This window comes from Macaca mulatta, chromosome 18 (genome assembly GCF_049350105.2).
Source record: "Macaca mulatta isolate MMU2019108-1 chromosome 18, T2T-MMU8v2.0, whole genome shotgun sequence".
In the NCBI taxonomy this organism is placed as follows: domain Eukaryota; kingdom Metazoa; phylum Chordata; class Mammalia; order Primates; family Cercopithecidae; genus Macaca; species Macaca mulatta.
The window spans coordinates 60,897,597-60,919,923 of record NC_133423.1 but is presented as its reverse complement, the minus strand read 5'-3'; the positions used below and the strand labels follow the sequence as shown (position 1 = coordinate 60,919,923).

Here is a 22,327-nt window from a genome sequence, read left to right as displayed (position 1 = left end):
TATGGGTTACTTATTCTCTCTTTGTTGACTAAGTCAATAATCAGAATCAGCAGGTTTGGAGTCAGATTGGCAGGGATAAGCAGCCTAGCTCAGGAGAAGTGGGTATAAAAGCCCCAGGCTGGGAGCAGCCATCACAGAAGTCCACTCGTTCTTGGCAGGATGGCTTCTCATCGTCTGCTCCTCCTCTGCCTCGCTGGACTGGTATTTGTGTCTGAGGCTGGTCCTACGGTGAGTGTTTCTGTGACATCTCGCTCCTACATTTAAAATGCACGCTAAATGAGGTAGGAGTGACTCCTTCCAGCTTTGCCAAGCAGCTTTTGTTACTAGGGCAAGGGTACCCAGCATCTATTTTTAATATCATTTATTCAAACTTCAAAAAGAATGAAGTTCCACTGAGCTTACTGAGCTGGGACTTGAACTCTGGGGATTCTGCCTCATTGCTTTGGTGCATTGGGTTTGTAATGTCTGGTATCTCCACTTCCTCAGATCGATGATAGAGATAAAGATATGATATTAAGGAAGCTGTTAATCCTGAATTTTCAGAAAAGTATCCCTTTATAAAATGTATTTGGGGGGCAAACTGCATGAGATTATATTCTGGCCCTATAGCTAATCAAAATGTGTTTACCGATTAATCTTTAAAAGGCTTAGTGAACAATATTTTAGTCAGATATCTAATTCTTAAATACTCTAGAAGGATTAACTAATCTATAAAATGGGTCTGGATATAGTCTGACATAATTTTATAACAACCGGTAAGAGGGAGTGACTAGAGCAACAACTAAAATCATCTCAGGAAAAACTGTTTTGGTCCTATGTATGGTACGTTACATCTTTTCAGTAATTCCATTCAAATGGAGAAGTTTAACAAGGCAACTGTTCTCAGGGGGCCTATTCTCTCCCTTAAAATTCATTATACACATCCCTGGTTGATAGCAGTGTGTCTGGAGGCAGAAACCATTCTTGCTTTGGAAACAATTATGTCTGTGTTATACTGAATAGGGAAGCTCATTAACTGTCAACACTTATGTTCTTCATAATGGAATCAGTGTGTAATTCTTGTTTTGTTCCAGATTTCTAACACCATAAAGAATAAATCCTTTCACTCTGATCAATGTTGTTAACTTCTCACTTGTCTTCTCTATACCCAGGGCGTTGATGAATCCAAGTGTCCTCTGATGGTCAAAGTTCTAGATGCCGTCCGAGGCAGTCCTGCCGTCAATGTGGCTGTGAACGTGTTCAAAAAGGCTGCTGATAAGACCTGGGCGCCATTTGCCTCTGGGTAAGAACCCTCCCACGGGACTTGGTTTTATCTTCCCATTGGCCCCTCAGTTGGTAGACAGAGGCTCACATCATCTGCTAAAGAATTTACAAGTAGATTGAAAAACGTGAGCAGAGGTCAAGTATGCCCTCTGAAGATGCCCTCTTTTTGTTTTGCTTAGCTAGGAAGGGACCAGGAACCTGAGCATCATTTAGGGGCAGACAGTAGAGAAAAGAAGGAATCAGAACTCTTCCCCTCTAGCTGTGGTGTGCAACCCTTTTGGGTCACAGACCACTTTATGTAGGTGATAAAAACTAAAGATTCTATGCCCAGAAAAAATGTACAGATACACACACACAAAACCATATATGTGATTTTAGGAGTTTCACAGATTCCCTGGTGTCCCTGGGTAACACCAAAGGTGAGAGTCCTTGTCTTAGAATTTTAGGAAAGAGGTGCAATGTGTATTAACCCACTAACGAAAGGAAAGGGATTCAGAAATATTATTGACTAGGCATCTGTCTGTAGTTCATTTGGATCACCCCAAACCGAGGGCTTTTGCCTAATGAACACTTTGGGGCACCTACTGTGTGCAGGGCTGGAGGCTGTCAAGCTCAGTTAAAACAAATGTAAAAAAAGACAGAAGAAATGGATCCATGAGGCAAAGTACAGCCCCAGACTAATCCCATGATCGCCCAACTTCATGTGCAAGAGTGACTTCTAACCTTCATGAGCCAGTTTACAATTTTCATGGAGTTTTTCTACCTGCACTACAAAAACTCCAAGGAAAATATATATTAATAAACCTAAGCGAATTGACCGAAAGACAGAGCAATTAGGAGACCCTTCGCACCCAGCAGAAGAGGAACTGTTAAGTACTTACTTCTCCTCAGAGAAGAATTTCTGTTGTATTTTAATTGAACCCCAAGAACCACACGATTCTTCAACCATTATTGGTAAGATCATTTTCTTAGGTCTGGTTTTAACTGACTTTTTATTTGGTAATTCATTTATGTTTATATAAAATGCCAAGCATAACATGAAAAGTGGTTACAGGACTATTCTAAGGGAGAGAGAAAATGGATACCAAAAATATTCCAATGTTCTTATGAATCTTTTCCCTTGCGTCAGGACAAAAAAAAAAAAAATGTAAAGAAGAAAGGAGGAGATGCACAATCAGAGTCAGTAAAGACAACTGCTATTTTTATCCGTCATAGCTGTTGCAGTCTAATGGGAAGCAATTTCCAACATTCAACTATGGAGCTGGTACTTACATGGAAATAGAAGTTGCCTAGTGTTTGTTGCTGGCAAAGAGTTATCAGAGAGGTTAAATATATAAAAGGGAAGAGTCAGATACAGGTTCTTCTTCCTACTTTAGGTTTTCCACTGTGTGTGCAAATGACCCTCCCTGGTGGTGTGCAGATGCTCTGAAAGGTATCCTCACACCACAAGGGAGAGGAGCGAGACCCTGCTGTCCTGGAGAAGTGCAGAGTTAGAACAGCTGTGGCCACTTCCAGGGATGGTCACAACATCCCATCCAATCATCAATCTTGAACAACAAGGACTCTTTCTTAAGAAAACATTATACCCGGCCGGGCGCGGTGGCTTACACCTGTAAATCTCAGCGCTTTGGGAGGCTGAAATGGGCATATCATCTGAGGTCGAGAGCTCAAGACCAACCTGGCCAACATGGCAAAACTCCGTCTCTATGAAAAATACAAAAATTAGCCAGGCATGGTGGCAGGCACCTGTAATCCCGGCTACTCGGGAGGCTGAGACTGGAGAATCCCTTGAACCTGGAGGCAGAGGTTGCAGTGAGCTGAGATCACGCCACTGCACTCCAGCCTGGGTGACTAGAGTAAAACTCTGTCTCAAAAATAAAAAAAAATTAAAAAAATTATACCTACATTCTCTTCTTATCAGAGAAAAATATCTACAGTGAGCTTTTCAAAAGTTTTTACAAACTTTTTGCCATTTAATTTCAGACAGTTATGAGTTTTCCCTACTTCTGACTTAGTTGAGGGGAAATGTATATAACACGTTTATGTGTATTGTGTATATAACACATATAACGCGTTTATGTGTGGTGGTGGGGGTATTACTTTGCCATGCCATTTGTTTCCTCCATGCCTAACTTAACCCAGACTTTCACACCTTATAGGAAAACCAGTGAGTCTGGAGAGCTGCATGGGCTCACAACTGAGGAGGAATTTGTAGAAGGGATATACAAAGTGGAAATAGACACCAAATCTTACTGGAAGTCACTTGGCATCTCCCCATTCCATGAGCATGCAGAGGTGAGTATATTAACCTTCGAGGGTTGTTTTGTTTTGGTTTTTGCTTTTGGCATCCCAGGAAATGCACAGTTTTACTTAGCATACCACAGAAATGTCCTAAAGAAGGTGATGAATGACCAAAGGTTCCCTCTCCTCTTATACAAGAACAAATTCACAACACTCTGAGAAGCACATTTCTTTTTGACTTTGAGGAAAACCCATTTAGTAACATGACTTGAACTTACATGACACTATTCATAGTCTATGCATTCCATTTTATATGAATATTGATGTATTTGCCGTTGAAATAACATGTTTATGAGGCAGACCTCCAGACCCCACGTAGAGTGTATGAAACAAGAGATGCACCATTTTATTTCTCTAAAACCTGTAACATTCTTCATTCTAAAACACATCTGGCTCCTCGGAGGTTTGGACAAGTGATTCTTGGCAACACATACATAGAGAGACAATAAAATCAAAGTAATAATGGCAACACAACAGATAACATTTACTAAGCATACACCATGTGGCAGACACAATTATAAGTGTTTTCTATATTTAACCTACTTAATCCTCAGGAACAAGCCACTGAGGTCAGTCCTATTATTATCCCCATCTCATAGATGAAGCAAGTGAGGCACCAGGAAGTCAAATAACTTGTCAAAGGTCACAAGGCTAGGAAACACACAAGTAGAGATGTTTACAAACAAGGCCCAGGCTGGGTTTGCCCTCAATTCTGCTCTGCCTCGCATTGCGACCCAGGAAATTTGTTCCCCTGTGAAAAGCCAAGCTTAAAAAAAGAAAAGCCACATTTGTAACGTGCTCTGTTCCCCTGCCTATGGTGAGGATCTTCGAACAGTTATACAGCTCCCTGTCTTCCCCTTGTCTTAATTTCTTCAGTCATTTGAAACAGATGGCTGTCATGGAAATAGAATCCAGACATGTTGGTCAGAGTTAAAGATCAACTAATTCCATCAAAAATAGCTCAGCATGAAAGGGAACTATTCTCTGGCTTAGTCATGGATGAGACTTTCAATTGCTATAAAGTGGTTCCTTTATTAGGCAATGTTACCAGGGAAACAATAGGGGCTTGTTTGACTTCTGGGGCCCACAAGTCACCAAGGGAGCCCCATCTACCAAGAAGCATGTCCCTGACTACCCCGCAGCCAGGCAGCAAGACACGGACGCCGGTCAGGGCAGCAGCAGGGTTTCAGTGGTGCCCAGCACAAGAAATTGCTCCTAGAGTCTCAGCCCCTACCCTTGAGTAGTAGAACTGCCTACCTGAGACCGTTGTTTGCCTAAGACCTGGGTCTCAGCCTGATGGGAACCATCTAAAAAGTTCATCGCCATACTGCCCACGTGTTGTTCTCTTTCATTAGATCTCAGCTTCCTTGACTGCTCTTCACTCTTGTTTATTCATTCAACAAACATTTAAAAAATAAAAGCATTCTATGTGTGGAACACTCTGATAGAGGCTGGAGATTCAGAAATGAAAATACATCCCTACCCTTGGAATGGAGGGGAAAGGACTGAAGTAAGACAGACTAGGCAGGCCCGTCAGCCCAGCTTGAAGCCCAAATAAATATGGAGAACAAGAGTGAGTGAGTAGTGAGAGATGAGTCCCAGTGCCTCACTTTGGTGACTGGTGCATGGTGGGCTTCATGCAGCTTCTTCTGATAAATGCCTCCTTCAGAACCGGTCACCTCTACCTTGGCCAGTGACCCAAGTGGTCATATTAGATTTACCAAGGGAAATTGGAAACTTTTATTAGGAGCTCTTAGGCCTCTTCACTTCATGGAATTTTTTCTTTTTTCTTTTTTTTTTGAGATGGAGTTTTGCTCTGTCACCCAGGCTGGAATGCAGTGGTGCAATCTTGGCTCACTGCAACCTTTACTTCCCAGGTTCAAGCAATTCTTCTGCCTCAGCCTCCCGAGTAGCTGGGACTACAGGTGCACGCCACCATACCCAGCTAAGTTTTGTATTTTTCATAGAGACAGGGTTTCGCCATGTTGGCCAGGCTGGTCTCGAACTCCAGACCTCAGGTGATTCACCCACCTCAGCCTCCCAAAGTGCTGGCATTACAGGTGTGAGCCAGTACACCCAGCTACTTCATGGATTTTTGATCACAGATTATGCCTCTTATAATTTTTAAGAAGAATCAAGTGGGCTGAAGGTCAATGTCACCATAAGATAAAAGATATTTTTATTAGTTGATTCTAGGGAGTTGGCCTTAAGGGGAGCCCTTTCTTCTTAAGAGATTCTTGGCCGGGCGCGGTGGCTCAAGCCTGTAATCCCAGCACTTTGGGAGGCCGAGACGGGTGGATCATGAGGTCAGGAGATCGAGACCATCCTGGTAACACGGTGAAACCCCGTCTCTACTAAAAAATACAAAAAAACTAGCCGGGTGAGTTGGCGGGCGCCTGTAGTCCCAGCTACTCGGGAGGCTGAGGCAGGAGAATGGCGTAAACCCGGGAGGCGGAGCTTGCAGTGAGCTGAGATCTGGCCACTGCACTCCAGCCCGGGTGACAGAGCGAGACTCCGTCTCAAAAAAAAAAAAAAAAAAAAGAGATTCTTAGGTGATTCTCACTTCCTCTTGCCCCAATATTATTTTTGTTTTTGGTATGGCTCACTCAGCTCCTTTTTCCCTCCTATCCCTAAGTAATCCGGGTTTCTTTTCCCCATATTTGGAACAAAATGTATTTATGCAGAGTGTGTCCAAAACTCAACCCAAGGCCCGTATACAAAATAAATCAAATTAAACACATCTTTACTGTCTTCTACCTCTTTCCTGACCTCAATTTATCCCAACTTGCCTCACTCTGAGAATCAAGCCTGTCCCAGCACATGAGTTGCAGATACTCTACTGAATTTGACAGAACTGTGTGACTATCTGGAACAGCATTTTGATCCACAATTTGCCCAGTTACAAAGCTTAAATGAAGTCTAGTGCATGCATGTATATTTCAAAATTCCACCATGCTCTTCCACACTCTGTATTGTAAATAGAGCCCTGAAATGCTTTTGGTTCATATTTCATTGCTTGCTATACATAAAAATATACTTTTTCTTCTTCATGTTAGAAAATGCAAAGAATAGTGGGGTGGGGGAATCTCTGGGCTTGGAGACAGGAGACTTACCTTCCTACTGTGGTTCCATCAGTATGTAGACTGGGGCAATACAATAATTCAAGTCTGGTTTGCTCATCTGTAAAATGGGAAGAATGTTTCCAGCTCCAGAATGCTAAGTCTCTAAGTCTGTGGTTGGCAGCCACTATTGCAGCAGCTTTTCAATGACTCAGTGCATTTTTCCATTCTCCCCACCTTTTTTTTTTCTAAAACCAACAAAATAGATACAGCCTTTAGGCTCTCTGGGATTTCCCTTAGTCAAGCTAGGGCCATCCTGACTTTTGATGTGAATTTGCAAAACAAGACCTGGTTCTGTACTCCTGCTCTAAGGGCTGTACATGGTTCCAAAGGCTTGGCTTGCCAGTGTATTTGAGCTTTTTCCTTCTGTTCAAACTGTTCAAAATATAAAAGAATAAAATTAATTAAGTTGGCACTGGACTTCCGGTGGTCAGTCATGTGTGTCATCTGTACGGTTTTCGGGCTCTGGTGGAAATGGATACTGTCTGTCTTCTCTCATAGGTGGTATTCACAGCCAACGATTCCGGCCCCCGCCACTACACCATCGCCGCCCTGCTGAGCCCCTACTCCTATTCCACCACGGCTGTCGTCACCAATCCCAAGGAATGAGGGACTTCTCCAGAGGATCTGAAGGACGAGGGATGGGATTTCATGTAACCAAGAGTATTCCATTTTTACTAAAGCAGTGTTTTCACCTCATAAGCTATGTTAGGAGTCCAGGCAGAGACAATAAAACATTCCTGTGAAAGGCACTTTTCATTCCATTTTAACTTGATTTTTTAAATTCCCTTATTGTCCCTTCCAAAAAAACAAGAATCAAAATTCTACAAAGAAGCAAAGGAATTCTAGAACGTATCTGGGCAGAACGCTAGGAGAGATCCAAATTTCCAATTTATTGCAAGCAAAGCACATATTAAATATGACCTGCAGTCATCAAAAAGACACATTCTGTAAATGAGAAAGCCTTATTTTCCTGTAACCTTCAGTGAATAGCAAAAGACACATTCTAAGGGCCCACTTCTTTACTGTGGGCATTTCTTTTCTTTTTTTTTTTTTTTTTTCTTTTCTTTTCCTTTTTTGAGACAAAGTCTCACTCTGTCGCCCAGGCTAGAATGCAGTGGTGTGATCTCAGCTCACTGCAACCTCTGCTTCCGGGTTCAAGCGATTCTCCTGCCTCAGCCTCCCAAGCAGCTGGGATTACAGGCGCCCGCCACCACACCTGGCTAATTTTTCTACTTGTAGTAGAGATGGGGTTTCGCCATGTTGGCTAGGCTGGCCTCGAACTCCTGACCTCAGGTGATCCACCTGCCTCAGCCTCCCAAAGTGCTGGGATTACAGGCATGAGCCACTACACCCGGCCCCTACTCTGGGCATTTCTTTGATTTAAGAGAAGGGCAGCTCCAACAAGACACACCTGCAGAGACTCAGGCCATCCGATCAGTTCAGGCTAGATCCACGCTGCAATCAGCCAGGTCAGGGACAAACCAAAGAACCCCACACACCCAATTTACTTAGGCTGATCCAAAATCCATGTATGGAGAACTCACATGCAGCAGGCACTATTTTAGGTGATCTGAACATAAAGAATAGGACCCAGTACCTGCATTTATTTAAAGAACTCACAATCTTTTGAAAAGATAACTGTTTCATCATGGTTTGGCAGGAGGCTATGGTACAAGGCACAGCAAAGGTAAGAAGGAGAAAAAACCAACACCCTAGAGAAATCAGAAAATGACTCTGAATAGGTGTCACTTAATCTGAGTGTTGGTAATTTGTCAGATAGACAAGGGAAAAAGTATTCTAGGCAGAGAGAATACAGTTTGCAAGGCCCAGCCAAGTGAAACAATTTGATAAGTTGAGAGAGCAGACGATGATTCAGAATGTTGAAGGGCAAAGGTATTGAGGTGGGATGGGTTATGCTGCTATCACAAATGACCTTAAATCTTGGAGGCTTAACAAAGTAAAAGTTTATGTCTCACTTGTGCCAGGTCCAATGCAGAACTCCTTGTTCTAGAGACTATTTAGGGTGGCCTTCCTTCTAATGGTGACTGTTTGAGACAGTTTGATTTAGTCTTGTGGCTTCAAGGTCACTCTGGTGACATTTAGCCAGCAGACTGAGGGAACATAGTATGGTATTAGACCCCTCTGTGCTGAAGTGTCACACGTGAGTCCCACTGACATCTCACTGGCTAGAGCTAGTTACATGCCCCAATCTAGATGTGCTGAGAAATGTGGCCCCTGGCTGGAGCCATTTCCCAGAACAACTAACTCTATGTTCTAGAAGAAGAGCACTAATCTGAGTTGGCCAACAACCATCTCTACCACAGTAGGGTTGGAACTGGTGGGACATGAGGCTGGAGTGAAGGTTGGTTTTATCTACCACCCATTACAGCTGTGAATTTGTCTTAAAAGCAACATGGTTCCATTGAAGGGAACCTTGACATCAGTCATATGGCTGGGACAAGAATAGTTACCACTTGCCCATAATCTCCAACCAGGATTCTCCAGTAGAACCCGAGTTAGACACATGGTTTAGGTCTAAACCTACCTGGGTGGTCTTTCTATTTTCCTCCAAATTCAAATCTCAAATCTTGCTACCCTCTAACTGGCTGTGTTGAGAGAGGAAGAAACTTGAAGATAATACAGTATAAGTTTAGACTTTTTCACAAGCACTTTTCCCAAAATACAAAACAAAATCAATGTCTCCAATTCTATTCAACGTTGTTAGCAAGTCCTTGTTCCACGCATATTGGTTAATCCATAGCAAATTGCCATTTTTATAGATCAAATGGTCAAATATTGGCAATTTCATAAGGTTCACTCTATTACTACCATGATTGTATTGGTCACTAACCTGCCTATTTTGAGAATGCTACATATTCATTTGGCTGTTGTTAAATAGCTATGGATTTTCATAATCAAAACAGGTTGAAAATATGAATCAGTTTAAAACTATATACATATGGCCAGGTGTGGTGGCTCAAGCTTGTAATTCCAGCACTTTGGGGGGCCGAGGTGGGCAGATCACTTGAGGTCAGGCGTTCAAGACCAGCTTAGCCAACATGGTGAAACTCCATCACTACTAAAAATACAAAAATTAGCCAGGCTTGGTGGTGGGCACCTGTAGTCCCAGCTACTCAGAAGACTGAGGCAGGAGAATCGCTTGAACCCAGGAAGCAGAGGTTGCAGTGAGCTGAGATCATGCCACTGTACTCCAGCCTGGGCAACAGAGCAAGACTCTGTCTGAAAGAAAATAAACTACATATGTATTTTTAAAGGAACTGGTTCATGCAATTATGGGAGCTGGCAGGTTTAAAATCTACAGGGCGGACCCACAGGCAGGAAACCCAGGGAAGGGTTGATGTTGCAGTCTCATCTGGAAGCAGAATTCCTTTTTCCTCATGGATCAGGAGGAGGAGCCTGAGTCTATTCTTTTAAGGCTGTCAAGTGATTGGAAGGGGCTCACCCACATTATGAAGGGTCATCTACTTTGCTCAAAGTCTATGGGCTTAAATGTCAATCATGTCTAAAACATACTTTCACAGCAACATCTAGGCTGGTGTTTGACCAAAGACAGGCCTAACCAAGTTGACAATAAAATTAACCATCGCAGTCCCCTTTCCCAAATTTGTTCATCATAGAATGAAATCTCTGGCCACATTCCTATTCTTGAGGTCATGGGGGAAACTGATATACCATGAAGAAGATCCCTCCAGCTTTAGGGAGTTAAGAGATGCCTGTGCTTCTGATTAGTGGGGAAGGTTATGAATGGAATTAATTAACATACTCATTTATCTTTTGGGGTATCTTATGGGAATCAAGTGTAGGGCTGGCTGGAGGCCACCAAGGTTGATATGTTAGAAGCAGGATATTGGCAGGCTTTTCTCATAAGCATTCATTGGCATTTCAAGGCTTTAGGTGAGCAGTTCCTTGCCATTTAAATTAATTGAGAACTCAATAACTACTCTGGCAAATTTAAGTTTCTCTGCTTTTCAGGGCTTTCCAAAGCTCCCCGGATGGCTTTGGGCAAATTGCTTGACCTTACATATCTATTTCCTTATCCTAAAACAAGTCTCCAAACGTAGCATTCAGTGGCTCTCTAACCTGAACCTAACCTACCCCTCCAACTTTTTCCATCAGGAGTTTCCAGCTCTCTGCTTCTGAAAATCCAGTTCTCGTCTCCCTCTCTGCTATGATCACACTAACTCCCACCAAGACATCTTAGCTGATGTGGTTTTCTACAACCTAGACGACTATTCCTCTATATGTCCCATCTTTGAAATACAGTTCATATCTCTTTAATAGACACAGAGTTCTAGTAAATCAACATTAAATAAATGGGCCCCTGTATCTGTATAAGATGACAGATGTGAGTGGACACGCAGTCCACAGGAGAGGTTCGAATGGCCAATACCATGAGAAAATATGTTCAGTATTGCAAGGCAAAAAGAGAAGTTGAGCTAAATATTAAGAGTAATTTTTGACTTTCAGAATGGCATAGATTTCAATGAACATAAACCTAGGACAAAATTTGGAAGAACCCTGCAGGAGGCTTTATTCATTTCCTAGGGCTGTGATAGAAAAGCACCAAAAACAGAGTGGCTTAAAACAACAGAAATGTGTTGTCTCGCAGCTCTGGAGGATAGAAGTCTGAAATTAAGGTATTTTGGGGCCATACTTCCTCCAAACCTTGCAGGGGAGAATCGTTCCTTGCCTCTTTCTAGCTTCTGTTGGTGGCACTTGATCTTTGGAGTTCCTTGGCTTGCAGCCACATCACTCCATGATCTGCCTCTTTCATCACATGATGCTCTCCCTGTGTCTTTTTCCAAATTTTCCTCTTCTAAGGACCCCAGTCATGCTGGATTAGGGTCCTCCCTAATTACCTGCTCTTAACTATTTGGTTAATATCTGTAAAGACTATTTCCAAATAAGGTCACATTCACAGGTCATAATTTTTGCAAAGGCACTTTTAGGTCTTTGTTGTTCTGTATTAGTATCTTCTGCTTATGTCCTTTCATGGCCATTGTTATGGGTGAAACTATGTCCCCTGGAAAAGACATTGAATAAAAATCTGACATAGTTGGTTCCATCTTGCTTCTAACCTTCAAGCTGTCCCTTAGTCATTCCTGGGCATGGGCCAAGCTAACTTTGAGATGAGTTTATTTTACAGTTTAACCTTAAAGCAAGAATCATAATAGCTCTTCCCAAACTAAACCACCATTGTAAAACTTATAAAAGGGAACAAGGTTAGGATTTTGAGATGTGCCTAAATTATGCTAAGATACAGGCATAATTGAACACTAACCAGCCACTCACTATTCTGGAGGTCACAAGATTTATAACTTCCCCAATTACTCCTGTAAATAACATCACCGTTATAAAACCTAATATTGGCCTTTTAAAAGGTTTTTTCAGATTTTTACACTTCTGACAATCAACTAACTTGGACTTCACCTCAACACACACCTGTGACTCAACTGGTCCTGTGGCCCCCACCCAGAGGCTGACTCAGTGCACAAGGACCGTTTTTTTCCATATCCCTATGATTTCATCTCCAACCAATCAACATTCCCTCTCCCTAGCTCGCTGCCCACCAAACTATGCTTCTTTTGTTGTTGTTGTTGTTTTGAGACAGGGTCTTGCTCTGTTGCCCAAGCTGGAGGGCACTGGCACCATCACGGCTCGCTGCAGCCTCAAACTTCTGAGATCCAGCAATCCTCCTGCCTCAATCTCCTGAGAAACTGGGACACCAGGTGTATACCATCACACCTGACTAATTGAAAAATGTTTTATAGAGACAGGCTCTCACTATGTTGTCTTGGCTGGCCTCAAACTCTTGGGCTCAAACAGTCCTCTGCCTTGGCCTCCCAAAGTGCTGGGATTACAAGTGTGAGCCACCACACCTGGCCCACACTTTCCTTTAAAAACCCCTAACCTCCAAGCCTTTGGGGAGACTGATTTGAGTAGTAACTCCAGTTCTTCCACATGGCTGGCCTTGCATTAATTAAACTCTTGCTTTACTGCAATACTATGGTCTCAGTGAATTGGTTTTGTATGCACAGCAGGAAAAATGCATCAGGCAATTACAGACCAAGGGAGAAAACAACCATTTCAGTGGAAGCAGCATGGACAGAAGACAGTCAGTGACCGGACAACACATTCCTCTTTACGTCAAGATGCTCCATAGCCTCCAAAAGGTGGATGGAATTCACGGAAAAACGAAGAAGGCTGAGCATTGAACTGGAAGTCAAACTGAGTTGGTTCCAACAGATAAGATTAAGTATGCTGATACCAAAGGAACCATGGACAGGAAAACTAAGTTTAATTCAGATATTTGTATAGCATCACTCTCTCCCTTTCTCTCTAATACACACACACACACACACACACACACACACACACTCACACAGTTTGTTCTGTTTCTCTGGAGAACCCTGAACTTATACAGGTACTGTACTATCATCCACCCTTTGAAGGTCCCTTTGTATGGTAATGGGGAGGACTTGCAGGTTCTGGAGCAGGGGAGCAACATGATGGAAGCTGAGTTTAAGAAAACAGCGTTTGATCACTGATCATCAGAGAAGTGCAAATCAAAACTACAATAAGATATCATCTCAGTCCAGTTAACATGGTTTACATTACAAAAGACAGGCAATAACAAATGCTGGCAAGAATGTGGAGAAAAAGAATAGAACTACCATTTGATCCAGCAATCCCACTATTGGGTATCTATCCACCCAGAGGAAAAGAAGTAATTATATGAACAAGACACTTGCACATGCATGTTTATAGTAGCACAACTCACAATTGCAAAAATATGGAACAGCCCAAATGCCCATCAATCAATGAGTGGATACATACACACACACACACACACACACACACACACACACACATATACACCACAATTTCTTTATCCACTCACTTATTAATAAAGCTATTTTTATGGCTGTGTAGTATTCCATTATATATATGTATATGTACTTTTTATGGCTGAGTAGTGTGATATAAAAGGAACCAAATAATGGCATTTGCAGCAACCTGGATGGAATTGGAGACCATTATTCTCAATGAAGTAACTCAGGAATGGCAAACCAAGCAGTTATGTTCTCACTCATAAGTGGGAGATAAGCAATGAGGATACAAAGGCATAACAATGATACAATGGACTCTGAGGACTCAGGGAGGGGAGATGGATGGGAGCGGAGTGAGGGATAAGACTACAAATTGCATACAGTGATGGGTGCACCAAAATCTCAGAAATTACCACTAAAGAACTTAATCGTGTAACAAAATACCACCTGTTCCCCAAAAACCTATGGAAATAAAAAATAAAATAAATAATAAAGAATGTATAGAAAAGGGAAGCCTCCTACACTGTTGATGGTAATGTAAATTATTACAACCACTATAGAGGACAGTTTGGAGGTTCCTCAAAAAGCTAAACATTCAGCTACCACATGATCCAGCAATCCCACCGTTGGGTACATCCCCAAAAGAAAGGAAATCAGTATATCAAAGAGAAATCTGCACTCACTCCTATGTTTGTTGCAGCGCTGTGGACACTATCTAAGATTTGGAAGCAACCTAAGTGTCCATCAACAGATGAATAGATAAAGAAAATGAGGTTCATATACACAACGGATCACTATTCAGCCATAAGATCCAGCCATTTGCAACAAAGTGGAAGGAACTGGAGATTATTATGTTAAGTGAAATAAGCCAGGCACAGAAAGACAAACAATGTATGTTCTCACTTATTTGTAAGATCTAAAAATCAAAACAAGTGAACTCACGAACATAGAGAATAGAAGGATAGTTACCAGAGGCTATGAAGGACAGTGCGGGACTGGGGGGAGGCAGGGATGGTTAATGGGTACAAAAAACAGAAAGAATGAATAAGACCTACTATTCAATAGTATAACAGGGTGACTATAGTCAATAATAACTTAACTGTATATTTTAGAATTACTTAAAGAAGGTAATTGGATTATTTGTGACTCAAAGGATAAATGCTTGAGGGGATGAATTTAAAAAGCAAAACAAAATTTGTAGGAATGAACATCACAGGACTGATTGGGAGAAGGTAGAGGAATCACACTGACACATTTGTAGCAATGAAGATTTGAGTTGATGTGACATTGCATTAGGGAGGCAGACACAGAAATGCCGGAAAAGGAATGCATGTCAGATCTTAAAATGTGTATGTGATGGAAAGAGGTTTGATTTGCATTCCTCAGGGAAAAATCATGAGGTAGATTAAAAAGTAACCAATGCCTGACGGGGGGATGAATGATGAGGTTCTGATCCCATTTACCTGTGTGAACTTTCTACCTTGTGAATCAATCACTTGTATCCCAATATGAAAACATAAAGTCAGTCTTTGTAAAGAAGGTGTGTGTGCTGTGGGTACGGTGGACGGTAAATGTTTAACTGGCTCTTTGGAGGAAAAAAGCTAGCTCGGGTTTGTTACGTTTGCCAATTTTCATGGTAAAAACAATCTCACCATGGCAATTTCAAACTACCACCACGATGTCACTAAATGCACAGCTGGGAAGAGTTGTATAGAAATCTAGTGTAGTATTTCCACCATACAGATACAATAGATAGAAACAGCCTCAAGAGTACCGGTAAGGTAGTTAGGCAGCAATAAGATTAGACTGTTTATTATCTTTGTTTGAATATAAGTTAATGCTACGTTCAATAACCAGCTCATGAAATTTCTGAAAATTTAAAATAAGCTATTAGTTGCTGATTCCAGCACACTACTGTATATATCCTCTGTGTTACAACTCCTTTCTATAACGGTGTGAGTGTGTTTGTGTGTGAATATTGAGGGGGAGAGTTTAAACAACAGTGTCATTTAAAAGAAGGGTATTCATTCTCATAAAATGTCCCTGCCCTTTTTAACAAGAAGAAAAAGCTATGTATGATGTCTATGTAAGGCACACTCAAATAAACGTAATATTTGAATAAGACATTTATATGTGAGAGGCTATTTCACAATTACCTCTTCTAAAGGCTCTCTTTTGCCACATATTCTATCTTTAGGGAACCAGGGATCCCCATTGAAATCAGTAGATGCCCTGAGACTATGAACCTAGACTTTACAGATAAAAATCATTGGTCTGGTCTCACACACAGAAGTTGATTAGTGATTTTTTCCCATTAACCATCCTGATATTTCAGGATGCTTGATTGCCAAAGCCTGGAAAATCATTTCTGGGATAAGAACAGATATCCAGCAGTTTTGGAGATGGAAGCAATGCCAAAGATGGGACTATTTTTTCTTATTGTTTTAGATGTAAACATCAAAAAAAAAGAAAAAAAAACCAGGATGCACACTTAGTCCCTATCTCTAAATGTGTTTGTCTCTCTCTCTCTAGCCATGTTCTCCTTCCCAGAGCCCAGGGCTGTGCTTTGGGAGCCAAATTAGAAGCAGCTGTGGAGTGGTGCTGCCTAAGGACAAAAGAGAAATTACTGGAGACGATATAATAGATGAATGGAGTCATGTGAAACAGGGGAGGCATGGAAATGAGCACGTGTGGTCAGAACTGCTGGAGAACCCAGGTCAGAGAGCAGAGGGCAGCTTGATGGATGTGGATAGCTCGTGAACCTTGCCCCTTGTATGTCAGGCCAGGCACTTTGTGAGTGAAGGCAACGTAGAGGAGTTGTTTCTCCCACATCAATTGCAGGTTTTTAAGCAGAGATGCGTCATGTTTAGATTAGTATTCCAAATCAGTGTTTCTTATTTTTAAAAAAATCTATACAATGTGCTATGGTTTGATTGTATTCCCTCCAAAATTCAGGTGTTGCCAATGTGATGATACTATTTGAATAACTCTTATTTGAAATACTTGGGACCAGAAGTGTTTCAGATTTCAGATTTTTTTTCCAGTTTTTGAGTATTTGCATGATATTGGTTGAACATCCCTAACCTGAAAATTCGAAGTCCAAAGTGCTCCACTCAACATTTCCTTTGAGCATTCTGCTGGAGCTCAAAATGTTTTGGCTTTTGGAGCATTTCAGATTTCAGATTTTCAGATTGCAGATGCCTGTATTAAGAGGTGGAATTTTTAAGAGGTGATTAGGCCATAAGGGCTCCTCCCTCAGGAATGTGATTAAGGACCTTATATAAGACAATTCATACAGGCTTCAGCCATATAAGACAATTCATACAGGCTTCAGCTCTCTTGCCCTTCCACCTTCCAAAACGTGAGGGCACAGCATCTCTCCGTTTTTGGAGGACACAGCACCAAAGTACCATCATGGAAGCAGAGACTGGGCCCTTACCAGCTGGCACCTTGATCTTGGACTTCACAGTCCCCAGAATTGTACAAAATAGATTTCTGTTCTTTATAAGTTACCTAGTCTAAAGTATTTTGTTATAGCAGCACAAAGAGCCTAAGACACCGTGTTTATTTAACTTTTCATTTTGAACTAGTTTTAGCCTTTCAAAGAAGTTAGAAAAACAGTACATAGAGCTCTTTACCAAACTTCTCTTAATATTAACCACTTACATGACCATAGTGCAATTATCAAAACCAGGAAAAGAACACTGATAGAAATACTTTTTAGTTTCATCCAACCTATAACAGCTTCTCAGTCTTTCTTTGCTACAGCATTTTTCTAGAGCTGCTATAACAAGTAACAACAAACAGGGTGGCTTAAAACAACAGGAACGTATTGTCTCACAGTTCTAGAGGCCAAAAGTCCAAAATCAAAATGTTGGCAGGGCTGTGCTGTCTCTGAAATCTGTAGAGGATAATCCTTCCTTGCTTCTTCAAAGCTTCCTGGGCTTGCAGCTACATCACTCCAATCTCTGCCTCTGTTGTCACAGGGCAGTCTCCCTGTGTGTCTTTGCCTTCACATGGCTATCTTCTCATAAGGACACTAGCCATATTGGACTAGAGGCCACCCTAAACAGCATGATCTCATCTTTTAAAATCAATATATATTTATACACATGTATATGCATATATCTAATTTTTTAAATGTAACAAGAAATTTACTGTCTTAATTTTTCAGTTGCACAGTTCAGTAGCGTTAAGTATATTTACATGGTAGTGAAACAGATTTCCAGGACTTTGTCATCTTGCAAATCTGAAACTCTATACCCATTAAACAACAACTCGCCTTTACTCCCTCCCCTCAGCCCCTGGTAACCTCCGTTTTCCTTTCTGTTTCTATAAATTCGACTACTTCAGTTGCACATAAGTGGAATCATGTAGTATCTGTTTTTTTGTGACACGTATGACTCTGTCTTGGTGACTTATGTCTGTAGCAGCTCTATTTCCAAATAAGGTCACGCACTGAGTTACTAGGGGTTAGAATGTGTTTATCTGTTTTGGGGGATCACAATTCAACTTACAACACTTGTCTTTCATGACTGACAGTTTTGAAGAGTACTGATCAGTTATTTTGAGGGTATCCCTTAATTTGGATTTGCCTGATGTTTTTCTCATGACTGAAATGGGATTATGCATTTTTGGCAAGGATATTACAGAAATGATATTGTGTTCTTCTCAGTGCATAATATCTAGGAGTTTATGTTGTAAATACATTATATTCCGTGGACCATTTTTGATAAACAAAAAGTTTCACACAATCCACTGGTGGGGTGGGTGAGGTAATCTCATGGTAGCGTGAAAAAGGCTGAGAGGGGAAGAACAATGGAACCTGGAAAACTACACAGGATGTTGTTGATGATAATAAAGGCTGGTGATGATAAAAAACAGGATTTAACTAGAAATGGAAAGGAGAGAATGGTGTCAATACACTACACAGTCCACATCCCCCAGGAACACACCTTTGCGGTTGAATCAGTTGGGTTTATTACTCCTTCCAGCAAGATAAAGCATATTCCATGGGAAACCGTGGGGCATCTCACTAAGAGGGTGTTAGAAGAAAACCTATTAGAGGACTCGGGCTTTGGTTGGGTGACTTTGGGGAGAGTCTAAGGAACTGGGGATAATTCTATGATTGGGTATCTCAAGCACTTCTACAGGAAGGGCAGACCAGAGTAGAGATAAAGGCGTGATTTGTAAAGCAGCAGCAGTTACTCATTTTAGTGGGAGGGTGACATCTGGTATTTTGTGGGTTTCACAGTGATTTTTGTTTTTGTCTTATGTTGTCATAGTCTCAGAGCGACCTTGTTTGGTGTTGATGTTCTGTGAGATTACATCCAAGGGATCAACACAGCTCAGCTAGGAGAGAGCCAGATTAGCTTGTAATAACATTGAGGCCACTTCTCAGATAGCAGGATGTTTAAATATTTCCTTCCTTTCCTCGATGTCTATAGAGGTATTTGAATAGAAAATCAGCAGATCAGTGATGATAGCTTTGTTGTGGGCTGTGAGAGAATGAGAGGAGTCTAGGAAGCCTCGGGCTTCCGTCCTGGTTAATGGTGTGAATGGATGAGAGAGTAACTGAGTTCAGGGATACGGGCAGAAGAACAGATTTGCAGTCAGAGATAATGAGTCCAATTTTAGCTACACTGAGCCTGGGGTAATCAGGCAGTTTCCAATCTCATAGCTTCAAAGCTGGCACTATGTGCACACACACAGAGCCCAAAAACAAAAAACCACTAATACTGAGATATCTTCTGAAAACAAAAATCACAAAGCCTAATCACAAATCACAAATACCTCCTGAAACATTTTGATAGCACCTGTCAAACAAGAAAATTTAGAGTACTTATGCCTCTCACTGCATTTTGTCCACCAAGAGCTACAGCACAGGCAGCACTTCCTAAGAATGTTTATTTCCCACCCAACCCCTTAGTTTTACAGCCAATTCCTTCCTCTGACTTCACACTTCATAGAACACACCCCTCCCTGAGCCCCATTACATCTTCTTACTGCCTTTCGAAATGGAAATAAGCTTAGAATCAATTCCATTTTCCTGGCTCCCCATTCTCTCTGGGTTAGAACTGCCCCAGTTAATTTAAAGCCAAGGCAGATGGTAATTCATCTTTGGCAATCAATGCAAGTGCTGAAGGAGAGACGGGTCACATGCAGGCTTTCTTAAATCAACACTTGTGTGGAGCTTCCCTCCAGGCTCAGCGGTCACCCTCCTGCTGTTGCTGCCATTAATTTCACTCCCCAGGAGACGGAAGGTGGTGGAACTGGGTATAAGGCATGGTGTGAAAGCACAGTAACAGGCTTCAGGAGAGCATGCTGAGGCTGAACTCAGAGCCTGGGTCGCTGCCTGAAGAAGCACTTGTGCTGAGCTCAGTGAACACTACTCTTGGCTTCACTAGGAAAGTGTATTTAGAAAAGATATACAATTTTTTAGAAATGTATTTAGAAAAGGGAATACATTTCCAAGTCTCTGGAGAACAGTGCCTAGCACACAGTCCATGCTCAATAACTATTCGAGCAGGATGGAGCAGCATTCTTGGAAGGAAGGAATGAGAGGTTTGACTCCAGGTAGGCAAATAGCTCTCATCTGAACCCTTCCTGAGCCCACGGGTTTTACGAGGTTGTTGTTTTTCCTCTTGCTCAGATGTGAGAAATGGCATCATGACCCACCAGTATATGAGAAATTGACCATTTTGTTGGGAAACACTAGAAAACTACCAGCTCTTGTGGGTAACCTTGTTCAAGTTTCGACTGGCAGGTTCTGCATCCGTGGATTGATTTCAACAACTTAATCACTGGGAATATTTAAAAATAGAACTAGTGTATTTAAAGTGTCCTGACTAGGGCCAGAATCAAAACAACAAGGGTTGCCTCTCAAAACAACCACCAAAGCCTGCTAAGAAGGTGTTGGTTGAGGGAGTTGAACTGCAGAGACCCTCTGCTCTTCTAGGCCTCTTCACAGAGAAGCAGCAAGGGATGGGAGAACTGCCTGGATCCAGGCACTGCTGGGCTACTTGGGGCCTGCACGGGGAACGGGAGTCCTACACGGGGATTTGGGAGCCTCACAGAGAGTCAGCGCCTTGCCTGGGATTCCTCTGTAAAAAAGTAAACACAAAAAAAGGGAAATTCACAAATGCTCCATAAGGGACATTATAGCTGTAACACCAGCATCCATCCCATTCATTCTTCTCCCACTGAGTAGGAATGAAAATGATCTCAGCCATAGCTCCAGGAGGAGGGGAATGGGAGTGAGGAACTCATTGGTCTAAATCAGGGAAGTCTCATCATCTTTGCCATGCACTTGGTTTAGGGATGGCAGGGATCTAAAATGGCCCAATCAGAGGGAAACCCAGGACTTCTCTTTTATGAATAGATAAAAATGTGGTATGTCCCTGGTCAAAGGCAGCCCTGGCAGGTGCTGGCAGCCATCCTAGGACTACGAGGGGAGCCATCCTCGGGAGAGGGGTCAGTTACAGGAAGAGAGAAAGCCAGTCTTGATGACACTGCTGACTGGCTGAAGCACTGACTATTTCTGGAATGTTCACCGCATTAACTAAAGAGTTTCCTTTGTAAAGTGAGTTTGATTCAGTTATTTCATTACTTACGACCAAGAAAGTCTTAACCGATACAGCTATAAAAATATTCATCATCTTCTCTTTGGTAAGATAAAAGGAAGTACAAAGAAATCAGTAATGGATCTGAAATAGGCTTTCTCCTCATATAAAACATTAAATTGAAAGAGTCAATCCTATGATTTATTGAGAACAAAATTGTCAGAATTTTTTAAAGGTAACTATTTTATTATACTGCTCTTGAAAATAATTTAATCATGTTAAAGAAATTAAAAATATAGTAACCCATGGTTTTACCACAGTAGAATGTTTTTTATTAATAGATTATAAAAAATGTTTATGTAAAGTTGCAATCATAACTGATAAATTATTTTTTATGCTTTAATGATTTTATCATAACCAATTTCCCATGTTTCTCTGTAATCTTTATAATTTTCATTTTTTGAAAACATTACCATCTTGTTTATATTCTGTAATTAGACCACCCCCATAATGTGATACATACTTAGTTTTTTGTATTTGTAATTAGTGCTGCAATTAACAGATTTACGCAGCATACAGCTCTTTCCTTTTGTTGAATTTGAATTATTAAGTGAATGACCTAACATTTCTAGGAGTATACAACTCCTAGACTAAACAAGGCCTTAGGTATCAAACTACTTGGGAAGAAGTCTTGGCTCCATTCTCGCAAATAGTATTATCTTGTTACTATCTTGTACAGATCACATAAGCTTTCTTTTTGTTTGGTTTTTTTTCCATTTGTAAAATGGGAATAATCATAGCACCTACTCTGGAGAGTTACTTTGGAAACCAGTTGTCATAATACATGTCAAGGGACTTAAAACAATGTATGGTACATAATACATTCTCAAGAGCTGTATCTATTACTGTTTGAAGTAATATTAGTGTATGAACACATTAATATAATAAGTTCTATGGCATTACGGCCTTACCAGTGCTGCTTATTGATAATATTTTGTCACTATAACAGACATACCATTATATCTCATAATTATCTTAACTTTCACTTAATTACTGAAGGTGGCCATTTCTCCATGTCTTTTATTTTTTGTGTGTATTGTCTATGTCCTTTCACAGATGATTTTATAAAGTATGTCTAATAGTCCAAAGGGACTGTGACTTGTTAATTTGTATAGGCGTGTGTATTAGTTCCCTACTGTTACCGTAACAAGTTACCACAAATTCAGTA

The 22,327-nt window shown here is 41.3% G+C and overlaps 1 protein-coding gene across 1 annotated transcript; it reads left to right on the top strand.

The window, feature by feature from the left end:
• The first annotated feature begins 43 nt into the window (after positions 1–43).
• TTR (transthyretin) lies at positions 44–7,435 on the top strand. Its single transcript, NM_001261679.1, is given in 4 exon segments — positions 44–228; positions 1,152–1,282; positions 3,423–3,558; positions 7,185–7,435. Coding segments are annotated over 4 exon segments (444 nt in total). The 5' UTR covers positions 44–159; the 3' UTR covers positions 7,293–7,435.
• Positions 7,436–22,327: the final 14,892 nt, after the last annotated feature.